This window comes from Durio zibethinus, chromosome 11, assembly GCF_047325235.1.
Source record: "Durio zibethinus cultivar Kanyao isolate XHJ-2024 chromosome 11, ASM4732523v1, whole genome shotgun sequence".
Lineage (NCBI taxonomy): Eukaryota > Viridiplantae > Streptophyta > Magnoliopsida > Malvales > Malvaceae > Durio > Durio zibethinus.
In genome coordinates this window covers 20311842-20324724 of record NC_143172.1, presented here as the reverse complement: position 1 = coordinate 20324724, position 12883 = coordinate 20311842, and the positions used below count along the sequence as shown (strand labels likewise).

Genomic DNA, 12883 nt, shown 5'->3' with positions numbered 1-12883 from the left:
AATTTGAAATAGAAATCAAGATTAAAAAGAATATTAAAAAGGAAGCAAATATAAGAAGAATTTCTACATTTTTCACACAACAAAATGCTCTTTAATACTTGGAGAAAATGGTAGATAGAAGCAATAAGTTTTTTTAGCTTTTGATAGCTTGAAATATGGTAGGTAACCTCTATTTATATGTTAAAAGTGGAAGGTAGCCGTTACTTGAATTAATTGTCTGGAGGTTTTGTAAAATTTCAGACAAAAACAGTCATTGCATGCTTGTAAGGCAAGAGAGGATTGACCCCCTCATATAGGGGATTTATTAAGTTAGTTAAAATACAAGTAAATTCATGTGTGAAAAGACATACACAATCTATCCATATATGGCACCAATCAATCTTTTTTCCATGTGATCGATTTCCTAATCTGGGTGATCGATCCATTTTCATATTTTGAAGCCTTTTTTTTTTCATTCTAATTAAAAAATCAATCGATTTTTACAGGGAGGGGATCGATCTTGTCTTTGAAAACTTGTATCAATTGGTCTATACAAAGAAGGGATCGATTGGTTTTCATAAAAAGTCTGTAAGACACTTTTTTGGTCAAATAATCAATCAATCCCCTTGAGGAGGAGATCGATCCCTTCTATGCAATTTTGGCTAAATTTATTTTTAAACCATGCCAGATGAATTGAACACCTTTTCTATTAGATGAAAAGCTAGAAAAATATTCAAATTAAGTTTAAATCATTTTAATTCAATTTTAGCAAATTTTTATTTTGTTATTTCAAAATTCTTTATCAATTCAAGGCTAACAAAAAAAATCTAAGTAAATTTGTATACATTATTATATCTAAACAAGCCCCATAATTTTTATTGTTCATTATCTAAGCCTTTTTCATTTTTAAATTAATGACATGTTAGTGTACTTTAACACATGTGAATAATGACGTGATAAAAAAATTTACACATGTATAAAAATAAAAATAAAAAAATTATTTTAATAAAAAAATTATTTATTGATATTATGATAGAAATACTTATTAAAAATAAAATAATAATATATAAAACTAATAAAAATGAAATGTCTATATTTATAAGAAAATTAATAAAAATAATTAATTTTTTGATATCATGATTGAAAATAATTAGTAAAAAATGTATATATGTAAAATTAATAAAAAGAAAATATCTATATTTATATAAAAATTACAAAAATGATTTTAATTTCCTTTTTATTAATTTTCATATATATAAATATTTTTATTAATTTTTTATATAGATATTTCATTTTTATTAATAAATAATTATTATTATTTAATATATGAATTAAAACTATATGTACATCAAAAATATTATTATTTGATACCATGATAAAATGTAATCAGTGAAAAGAACATATATAAAATTAATAAAAAAAAATTAAAATTACTTATATGACTTTTAATGTACATATTATTTAACTAAATGTACAATAATTTTGTTTATTTTTATATATATGACAATCACTTATAATTTTGAGTTATCACTCATTGAATATTAAATTCATAAAAGTAATTTTATTTTTATTAATTTATGTGTTAGTATTATTTTATTTTTAATAATTATTTTTAGTCATGGTACTAATTAACAAAAATTTATCAAATCACCCTTTTTTGAAAAATTTTCATTTTTATACATTTTCTATAATACTGTAAACATTTGCTAAATCATTGTCCACATGTTTTAAAATATGTCAACATGTTATTAATTTGATTGTAAAAGGGCTTAAATAATGCAAAATAAAAGTTGAGGGGTTTATTTAAATTTAATAGTAGTATAAAGGCTTAAATAGATTGTTTTGAATATTTCAGGTTTTTTTTTTTTTTTCATATTTTAACCTATCCTAAAGCTTTGTGATCAATGTTAAAACATTAAAGGTTATGTAATAGTTAGGCAGTGGCACTAATAAGTTTTTACGGAAGAAGTTTTTGGTTATTTAATGGCATAGCATATAGTTTCACAATAATTCAGAGGTTGTGGTCTAGAAATTGGAAGGCATGGAAATATTTTCTTTAGAATATAACGTGTTTCAGATGAAAATGTCGTCGTTTGGGATAGTCAGCCATACGCCCATACCTTGGCATGAAATGGATTAATTGCTCCACTAATTTTGAGTGGTAGACGGGATAACAATGTCGTCAAGGAAGAAAAATGAAACAAATCTGATGGTTTTGGATTTCCATGGGGGTCTCTCTGATCGCCTCATCAAACCACTTCAAATTGGTCCTTGTTTTGTATTGCTACGGTCACGTTACCATAAACACCACAAAACTCCGACCTTTGGGCCTCAAGGACCATGTATCTTCATCTTTGACAAAATCATTGCAAGATCGGATCAGATAATAACATATCTCAACTTCTCATGGTTTATCTTTTGTAACAGTACTTGTTTGGGACAAATATCACCCGTCTGCTAATTCATAAAACCAATTCTGAACATAATTTTTTTCTCCCTTATAGGAACAACTTTTCTTTTGTGTTGTTAATTCAACTACTCCCATTAGACTTTTTCCTACTGTCAACGTAGTCGTTTACCAGACAGAGCTAGCCCTCGTTTCCCACGCGTTATGCTCATCTTCAATTAAACGGTTCCCCATTTTTCTTTTTGGGGGTTCAACGGCAAAGCAAATTTAGAAGCTTGAGATGGAAGTGGGGAGGTGAAGGTGAGTACAGCATGGTGAATTTTCAAACCAAGCTAGCTTAATTACATTAGAACGTTAACTGTTACAAGTACTATTCTAATGTAATTTGAGCTTCTGCTTTTATTTTCAGCTGAGCATTGTTCTAGGAATTTGACATTATCTACTTTCGTCACTCAAAACACCGAAACTTACAATGAATTATATCTTTTCTTTTAGAAAAGAAATTATATCCTTCTTGTTCGATCAGGGAGAAACAATTACGGTAACTTTGAATAAAACTTAGAGCTTTGAAGTTGCATATCTTATTCTTACAGCTATTACTAGCCAACATATATGCAATCTTTTTTTTTTTTTTTGCCAAAAAGAAGAAAAGAACATGAAAGCTCGCTTCAAGAGAATGTAGTAGGGACGTGAACACATGGAAATCAAGTTAGAATTCTGGCCATGCCACTCATGAATTAATTATATATCTCAATTCTCACATAACTAAACTCTTAATTAATTAAAGAAAAAAAAGTTCTCAAAATTACATATATTTGTTTGCAGAGCAATAAAAAAAGAATGAGGAATCATAAACGAACTCCAATAATTGTACATGGAAGAGTTCTGAAAAGGAAAAACAATAAAAATTAAGAAATAATAGGAACCCAAAAGTGCTTTCTCTCGAAATATATAGAAATATACTAAAAGTAAACAAGGAAAGAACAGTCCTGGGTTGCAACAGAAGAAGAGGTGAGACGACGAAAATGAAGGGTTGGCCAAGGTGCTAACAGCCTCTCCCTCACCCTTGCAAGCGCCACCATGCATTCTCCTAACAGCTCCGCCATAGTCGACACTTTTATCATCTTCTTGAGCTTGTTTTACTTTGGAAAGGCTTTTTTTAGGCCTCCAATTCCAAAATCTCTTTAATAAGCAAAAAGTGAATTTACTTTTAGCCTACCCAATGAAAGTGTTTGAATGCAAAAAAAAAGTGGATATACTTGAAGCCAAACTTATAAGCTAGCCATCGTAGTGGGATCTACCGACCTTTTCTGGTCTTAATTTTATTTTATTTTCTCTTTCACTCCATTCATGGGATTAACTATTATCCATAAATCCAAATTAGTAATTCCAATTTTTCATCAATAGGATTAAAAAGTTGCCACCCTTAGGCTAAATTGTTTCAATCCTTAATAATTTAATGTAGATGTTGGAAATCATTACTTCTTTAATAAGATAAAATTTATATTGTGGTAAAACTTAATGGAAAACCATACATCAAAACAAATGATCTTATCGTGAATTGAGTTAAGTTATAATCTGTGTTTTATATGCCAACTACTAACTTTAACCATGCCTTTTCTATGTTTGGCAAAGTGGGCAAGTGCAAGTGCTTTTATGTTTTTACTTTCTACATACATTTATCTCTGTTGGAGGATTATTAATTTGGGTGGGACATGGAGTGGCTTTAAAGTCTTATGGGGGTGTTGCGTGGAGGAATTGGCACCATCAGAGGTCAGAACCCGTTTCATTCCTTAGGTAATAGGAAGAAACAAGCTTTCCTTCTCATCCAAAACACAATGCCTTCTAAAGTTGCGATGACTTGAGTTTTGGCACAAGTTTGTTCAATGAGGTAATCATAAATAAAAAACCTTTGATTTTCTGTCAGCTTTTCCACGTTTTCATCTCATTTTGTGATCATAGATGAAATCAAATCCCATGTTAGTTAATATTAGATAAAAGGGTCCAATCATAAAATACAAATTCAAATGCAATAGGAAGTCTTCACCATGCATTCAAATCAAACATAAAAAAATTGATAATTTTGACCCTCTGATTAGATGGATTTTTTTTTTTTTTGTTGTCGCCATTGATTGTGCCCGTCAACTAATACGGCCAATTGTGAAAAAAACACGCGCACGACTATGAATTCGATATTCAAGAAAAATGGTCATGGTGATGGCAAAGTTCAATTTCAACATATACCTAACAATAAGACATAATTAATGAAGCGAAAGCAATTTCCGTGAGAAATTGAAAGAGTCGACAATCTTGAACCCACAATTTATTTACAAATGAGAGGAGAAAACGTATGGCATCAAATTTACACTCATTTCCAATTGTTATAGAAAACGCCAAGGCATGCATGCATCCATAATTCATGTCCTTTTTCCTTGAGGTACTGCCTGTAGTTAATGGCTTATCTTTTAGCAAGAATGAGATCGGTTGAAGACCTTTTTCCACGCCTTCCAACTTAGAGAGCGAGCCTTCATTAGAGCTAAAGAAGGCTTAGAGTCCTTAGGTGATTGTGCCTGATCATCTCCCATCCCAATGTTGTCTTCTGCTTTCCAAAAACGTGCTTCTTTTCTTTTGCTCCTCATGGTTGACAACACATGGTTGACAACACATTGTATTTGTTACATATTCCCCACACTGTTACTTTTTGTTGGTTATAGTCCACAATTACCGAGTATAATCCTGCCATAAACACAACAAATTAAGAGCTTCAATATTTTGCTCTGACACCTTAATTATGGCCCATGGGCAGGACCTATATATATATATATATATATATATATATATAATTTATACTATTATCAAAACTTTTGACTGACTTGATGTCACAAATCAAATGGCACCAACTCAATTAGAGACATTTATATATTAAAAAAAATCAATAAATTTTATTATAAAAAAATAAAATTATGGATACATATACTTATTCATTTAAAAAATAAAAAATACCCACCACTTTTCCTTTTTTACCCGTATAGTGGGTGTATCATTCTAATTTAATTAATTGCGAAAGTTATTACTTGATAGGTATGCCTAACTCACATATAGAAGATATTAGTAACACCCTATATTATTCTACATTGTCTTAACATTTTCCAACTCACTTATATTACAGAAACTATTACTAGTATTAATTAAAAAAAAAAGATTCAATTTCAACCCTTCTAAGTTTTTATTTCTAAAACAACATTTTAGTTTGGGATAATAATTATTGAGTCAATTATAACAGGTTAAAACTGCTCAGAAACGAAATTAGAAAAATCTTCTGTACCCAAAGAAAAAGAGAAATTCTTTCTTTCTTTTTTTATTTAGTAGATGATGCGTATGTGAGACAGCCTGAAAGTACAACTTTGATCACTAGTCAAAAGAGGGTGGGGGATGGGGGGGTCTAATAATTTAAATTGGAAAAACCATGTATCATTACAAAATTCATTCTGGTTTCCTCTAATGGAACTATCCCATACAATTTGCTTGAGGAATGCGTTTCTTTATTCACATTTCTATTCTAGTTTCGGATTCAATGGACAAACAGGAGACATGATAAAAATGTTGGTTGATGGACAAGATTTTGGGTCCAACAAATACCATTATTTGGGCTTGGGCCAATAATCTAAGATTATAATTTTAGTTTTTTTATTTGAAACTATAATAATTATTGGACCTGGAAAAGGAAAGCAGAGAATGTAGAGAAAACTATGAAATCAAGTGACAACAACACATGGATATGTCGCACAACGATTTTCTTAAGGGATATGCACTAATCAAGAAAGTAATCCGATTTACCTTTGAGATGGGACAAAGTCTTCTTCACTTTCCTCTCACACCCGTAAGAATACAAAGGCACCATCATCTCTACATACTGTGGCTCCACATTCTTGCCAGCTACAACTATTTGCATATTTGCCATTCTAGCTCCAACTTGATTGAAACTAGATCTTTCTTCTTATCAATGTTTTTTTCTTCCATACAACTTCGTTATTTCATCGAATTGACAAAAGGCCTTATATAAGAGATTTACAAGACAAAGACCGATCCTGGATTCCCAGGAAAAGAAGCTACAGTGGCCTCTTTTTCCCTTTTCCCCCAACCTTTTCTTTCATTTTTTTCTCTTGTTTTCTGTTTATACTACTGTTCATCATGTGGCTTGATCGGGTCAGGTTTAGGTTCAGGAGGTCAAGTTTATTGTCAAAAGATACTTTAATTAGGTTTTCTTTTGGAAAGGGGTTTCATATTGACTTGGATAGGGTATAAGATGTGTCAGCATATCTGTTTGTTTATAAAAAGTGCATTGAATCGTCTCCTTTGGTAAGTGCATGATTTGGCTCCCATGTGGATTGTTTTTTTCCTGGCAAAGAAGTAGCTTTCTCTTGAAAATTGGAATTTTGGAAGCCTAGATAAAGGGAAAAAAAAAGATAGAAGATCCTTGATGCAGTTTGATTATTATGTGTACATGAAGTAATAACTGTATATTGGGCAAAGGATTTGAAGCGCGCAAGGCATCATCTGATGTGCAGTCGTCGGGGAAGCCGCCATGCACATGCATGCATATTCTTTTGCTTAACTGCCTTTGCAGGTTATCTGTCTGACTACCGTCCCCTAATTTTTAGTTTGATCATTGATATTCTCTTCTTCATCAAATATCATGTCTGGCATAAACACGAAGGTTTTAGTTCCCCTTGGTACGTTAACTTCACTAATATATATAAATTCATTTCTTTCTTGATTAAAATCAATCGCTAGGGATCACATTCGAAACTTCTCACTGCAACTTAACAAATTTATTTGAAGTTGTAAACCTCAAAACCAATATGGCATCAATTGATCAAAGATAATAATGTGAGTTTTTTTTTTTATTATTATTTACATTTAAAGTAGTTAAAGATTGAATCCTGATTATTAAAACTAAAAATAAAACATCTCTGTCAAATCATATGACTATTGATGATAATGTGAGATTTGCTATATACTATTGAATCATTTGCAAGATTAACATTGCCCATTTCAAGTGTTAGATAGGAAAATTAACCAGAAAAAAAAGAGCACTATATATCGGAGTCTTCAGTAGTTAGTCAATAAAAGCAGTTGGACACTCTATTTACAGTCACGGTAGTCAACAAAGCTGCTCTGAGCTCTAAACTTTATTTTCCAATAAGTTGATAACTGGTGCAAGGCTTGTTCAACTTTTTAATCTTCAATTTAGATCGACAACCTTTCATTTCCACCTATACTTGAAAAGGTAATTAATGATACTTTTACTTTATCTATCAACTCATCTATAGTCTCCCTTTAACTTCAAAAAGTCTATACTTTGAAAGGTTAAATGAAATTTAATTTGGATGAGAAATTTTATTTTTGTTGAGAAAGTTGTGGCCTCACTATGTCTTTGGTAGTTGGAATGTTCACCTCATGCAGTAGGGAAGGGAAGCGAAAGCATAGCCCGATTTAAATTGATGGGTTGAGAGTCAAAAAAACAGGAGCCTGGTGGGACGGCAATCTGAACTTTGTGGTTAAACTCTCAGTGACGATACTGTAGGGGAATCCTGTCGAAAAATAATTCGACGTCAGGATAATATAAAGCTTAACGCGTTCCATTTTTGTTACTTTTTCAATATGAAAGAAAAAAAAAAAAAAAACAAAAAGATCGTCATATTAAAATCCCAATTATGAAGCCCAAACACACCGACCATACAGAGAGAAAGATTTCAAGTGCCACGTTAGAAAGGTAAAAATGGGTGTGAGATTCGAGTGTCTCTGTTGGCCTTATTAGGATGAATCAGATATCGTATGCACAGGGAGAGAGAGAGAGAGAGAGGGGACCTACTACCATGTGAAACCCACACCTCTGATTTCGTCAGAGAATCTTAAACCTATCATTTTTATCCTTTTATCAGTTTTATGATTTTATCCTATCCTTTTAGCATGTGACATCCACGAAAGGTTTGGAATTTTCCAATGGTCTTTTTATCCCACATAAATGCCTCTCATTCTCAGTCTGTCTCGAGGCTATATATTCCGGCAGTACCAATTGCTCTTGCGAATCATTTCAGAAACTGATGCTGTTGCTTTCTTTCTTTTGCGTCGGATAAGATGTCGACCTGATGAAACCCAAAGGCAAGCAGTTGCAAATGTGTTTCATCATATAGTGAGAAATCAAAGTTTTGCACCGATTTCATCAGAAAAGATAAATATGTATATGGATAGTGTTTCTTTAACCATCTGATAATCTTATATTAAGCCTTTCAAAAGGCATGAACAGACCTAAAGACCACATGTTAAACGGGCATTAACACTAACACGACTTGCCCATTAATTTCATAACATAAAAGATCATGAAACTGAAATTAATTTCTACAAGCTAACATATAGTTCACGTTACCAACAACTTTCTTTGCCACCTGAGTAAGCTTAGCACTTGATAATTCAACCAATCACGCCATCATTACAAGGTCTAAAAAAATAAAAGCAGACTAAGCATGTAATACATTCAGTACTCTACTCTTTCTTTCTTCCCTAACCATGACCTTTCTCCTTCACTTCTTCTCTCTTATTTCTTGCAAATTTGAGTGTCGAAACGTGTCTCGAAACATCATTCCGGTACTCCTGACTTTCTTTTTCGGCTTCTAATGAGCTCTTCAACCACCATATCACAAGTTACATGCATCAACATGTACAGCAAAAGATCATGTATGTATATATTATACTTAACTCAACATAAACTATAATACATTTTAATAAAACAGAATGATCGTATTATAAATCAACTCAGTTGTACAATGATCCCACTCCCCCCTGATTGATGTGAACCGCCCACCAGATTTCTCTAAAATTCTCATCATCAGTGTTACGGACCGAACATTACTTATATATAATACGACTATATACTAGTACTCCACAATATAGTAAAAGTAAACTAATTAATTTAAAAAAACTATAAGCTGTAGTAAAAACTTTCTTTTCATGAAATGATCTGATAGTATCGATCATGACTAGGAAATGCAACAAGCGTTGGGATTTTCATCGCTGAAGAGCTGAGGAGGAGGCGGCATTCGCTCGATAACGTAGAGAGGCTGGTAGTAGTAGATCATTCTCTGCATTGATTCCTCTTCATTGTCTTCTGCTCCTTCTTTCTTCTCTTCCTTCCCTTCTTTGTTTTCGGCTTCGTTGTTAGCTTCTTCGGTTGGCTTTTCTTCTTCTTTTTTCTTTGCGTTTTCTTCAGGTTTGGCTTTTTCCGCTGGCTTCTCTTCGCCCTCTTTTTTCTCCTCCGGTTTCTCGGGTTCAGGTTGAGGCTCGGTCTCCGGCTGGGACACAATCCTGGCCTGCTTTTTTGTGCGTCTATACACATAATCTACTAGCTTGTTTGTATCCATGGTACCCGTGACTGTAACTTTCCCCGTGCTGTGGTCGGTGACCGCACTTTGTACGCCTGCGGTAACAAGCACAATAAACATAAAAAAATCAGTAAAATTATTCCCCAAAGAATTCCTATGAAAATACCAATAACTTAGCCCTAGTAGATTTTCCATCAATTTCCCTTGTAAAATACCACATCTCCTATTCAAACTCTATTTTTAATTTTTATACACAAATTACTAAATCAAATAATTTTTTGGGTACAAGAAAATTGTAACATCATCAGAAAAAAAATAAATTATAAGTGTTATAATTTAAATTTTAAATTATTTTTTAAAATAACTATATAAATCAATAAATTCAATCAAATATTTAGCTATCACATTTCTAAGTAATTTTATTATAATTGTAAATATTATAGATTAGAGTAATATGAATTAATGTCCAAAAGCATGCAAAAATAGTGGCTTGCCAAGTTCGAAAGACCCCACCGCCAATGTCGGCTTATATATGGATTCCTTTTCATTGTCTACTTATTTTAGACTCAATTTGTTCATAGAAATTAATTTTTAAAAATTATTTTATGGAAAATATTTATATTTTTTAAAAAAAGTAGAGTTTTTGTTATTTAGATGAGTTAATTAAAAATAATTTTTTGTTATTTGGTTATTTTTTGAAATTTTTTTATTTTTTAAAATAATATTTATTTAATTATTAAAATATTAAAAATTGTTTATTGAATTATAATAAAAATATTGTTATTTATATTTATTATAATACTAATATAAATACCTTAATAAATAAAATATAAAATTATATATTTTAAACTAAAAAGAAAGAAATTATTTAAAATATTCATATTAAGAAAATAATATTATTATATTTTTAATTTAATTATTAAAATAATAAAGTATTATTATATCTTATTATTTATTATTAAAATAATAATATAATACTATTTATTATTGAAATATTAAAAATAATTATGTTTAATAATATACAAAATAAAAATATTTAAAATTGAAATACCAAAAGATTTTTAATGTTAATATTTTATTTTTTAATTAAAATTAAATAAAATATTTTTATTAATATAATAATATTTTTAATTGAATCAAATCAAGTTCGCACTTAATATATTATGTTTAAAATTTTACTTGAGTAAAATTATAAAAATATTCAAACTTAAAATATTAAAAGACTTTTAATATTTTTAAATAAAATTAAATAAAAATATTATTTATTAATATAATAATATTTTAAGTCGGGTCAAATTAAGTTTAAGTTTAAAAAGATTATGTACAAGTTCTAACTGAATAAAATTATGCTCAAAAATATTAAAAAGGGAAAACAATTTTCAAAAAAATAGTTTTATTTTTCATTGACCAATATATGATTTTCTATTGATCTATCAATTTTTTTTATCAAATAAACACTTAAAAATAAAAAAATTATTTTTTAGGAAACAAACGCAACCTTAATCCTTTCTATTTTGTCAAGCAGTTGGTCAATCACACTCACAATTATCGTCTTGCTTCTTGCTGGCTAAGTGGCCTACTACTATGCCACAGATTCACTGAATAAATTAATATTATTACGTTACCCAAATTGTGTAACAGCTTAACCAACCTCTCATTTTTAGTATCTTTCTCTTGAGTTGCTCAGCACAGGCTTGGCAATGCATGTCTACGTTCAGCTCCACGGTTGTTAGCCCACTGACCTGGAATAATTAACCCAAAAAATACCGTTAGTTAATACTTCTATGAATCAATTTTTTTTTTAATTATTATGTTGTAATTTGTTGTAAGGTGCTGAATGAGACCTGTGAAGTGACAATATCCGGCATAGGTTCACCCTCAGCTGCAGGCAAGGGAGACAGTACTTTAGCTCTTCTCTTGGTTCTCTTCATGATTTTAGCACATATTGCTTTGGGTTCGATTATTCCCTTTATAGTCACTTGGTTTTGAGGCATATCTATCGCAACTTCTTCCACACCTGCTAGCGTCGAACAACCATTTGGATAATTAAAAAGGATTAATACCAACTAAATGAGAGACAGAGAGATAGAGTATGGAAATTAATATGGATGAATAATTACCTCTAGCCTTCATAATGGATTTCTCAATTTTCTTTGCACATCCAGCACAATGCAAGTCCACAAACAAGACGAAAGGAGGAGATGGCGGTGGCGGTTCCTCTTTCTTTTCTTCTGCTGGCTTCTTTTCTGTCTTCTCTTCCTTTTTCTCTTCTGTTTTATCTTCTTTCTTCTCCTCTGCTGGGGGTTGTTCCTGCCAAATATCACAACAAATGCAAACCTAAGTTACTGAAAAGAATCAATATTGCATGCAAATTGTTTTTCCTTTTTTTTTTTTTAACAATGGCCCTCACCTGCTTAGCTTCCTCACCCATTTCTTCTAGTGAATTAACTTAACTAAGGCTAATCAGGCGAAGAAGAAAAAGGGAGAGGAATATTGCTATTTACTAAGGGGAAGTAGAGTAGTTTTTATATAGAAGAGAGAGAGATGGTATTGGTAATCGGATGGACGGTGGGGTTAATAGCATATAAAAGGCAAACTATATGCGATTCCATAGCTAGCACATGTAGTGCCACTTAGTATACAAAGAACCTCTTAGTTTAATATATTTCTTTAGGAAATCTTTCCAATCTCCAAGGCTGAAGAGGGAGAAAAAGAATGGGGAGGAAGTCAGTGGAGCAGAGTTGGCAGATTTATACAGAAGATTGGGGAAGCTCAAATGGAAGTTGTTGGGGTGACTGCCCTGGTCTGGTGGTGAAAGGTGTCAGGGGCTTTTTTTATCCAAAGGGTAGAATAGTCATTTCTCCTTATCAGAGGCAGTCAATATATAGTTAGGACATTTTTTTTATTTTTTGATCAAATTGACGTATCAAAATAACATATATAATTTCACGGTATCATGTCAGTTTGATCATCTCATTAGTTTACTTATTAGACCCTTAAATGTTGACTTGTCATTTTTTAATTGGATAGTCAATGTTCAACTTAACTCTATCTATTAAGTCATCTTTAACCCTGAGATTGATCTTGGGCAACCTAGATTGCTCAAAACCTCCTA

The 12883-nt window shown here is 31.1% G+C and overlaps 1 protein-coding gene and 1 pseudogene across 2 annotated transcripts; both read right to left on the bottom strand.

Moving 5' to 3' along the window:
* Nucleotides 1-4450: 4450 nt before the first annotated feature.
* On the bottom strand, nt 4451-6747 carry LOC111289484 (heavy metal-associated isoprenylated plant protein 45-like; annotated as a pseudogene). Its single transcript, XR_016346698.1, has 2 exons — nt 6224-6747; nt 4451-5122 (listed from the first exon to the last, which is right to left on the bottom strand). The product of XR_016346698.1 is annotated as a heavy metal-associated isoprenylated plant protein 45-like (transcript).
* A 2419-nt stretch (nt 6748-9166) lies between these two features.
* LOC111289483 (heavy metal-associated isoprenylated plant protein 9-like) lies at nt 9167-12485 on the bottom strand. Its single transcript, XM_022880570.2, has 5 exons — nt 12179-12485; nt 11889-12078; nt 11613-11785; nt 11420-11510; nt 9167-9863 (listed from the first exon to the last, which is right to left on the bottom strand). Exons 1-5 carry the CDS (start codon nt 12197-12199, stop codon nt 9427-9429), a joined length of 912 nt encoding a protein of 303 aa, XP_022736305.1. The 5' UTR covers nt 12200-12485; the 3' UTR covers nt 9167-9426.
* Between the last annotated feature and the right edge of the window lie 398 nt (nt 12486-12883).

Coding starts and splice junctions, on each gene's coding strand:
- LOC111289483 (XM_022880570.2), bottom strand. CDS start 12,199: ATGGGTGAGGAAGCTAAGCAG. Junction 11,786..11,888: donor ATCCATTATGAAGGCTAGAG/GTAATTATTCAT, acceptor CGACGCTAGCAG/GTGTGGAAGAAGTTGCGATA. Junction 9,864..11,419: donor AAAGATACTAAAAATGAGAG/GTTGGTTAAGCT, acceptor TTGTTACCGCAG/GCGTACAAAGTGCGGTCACC.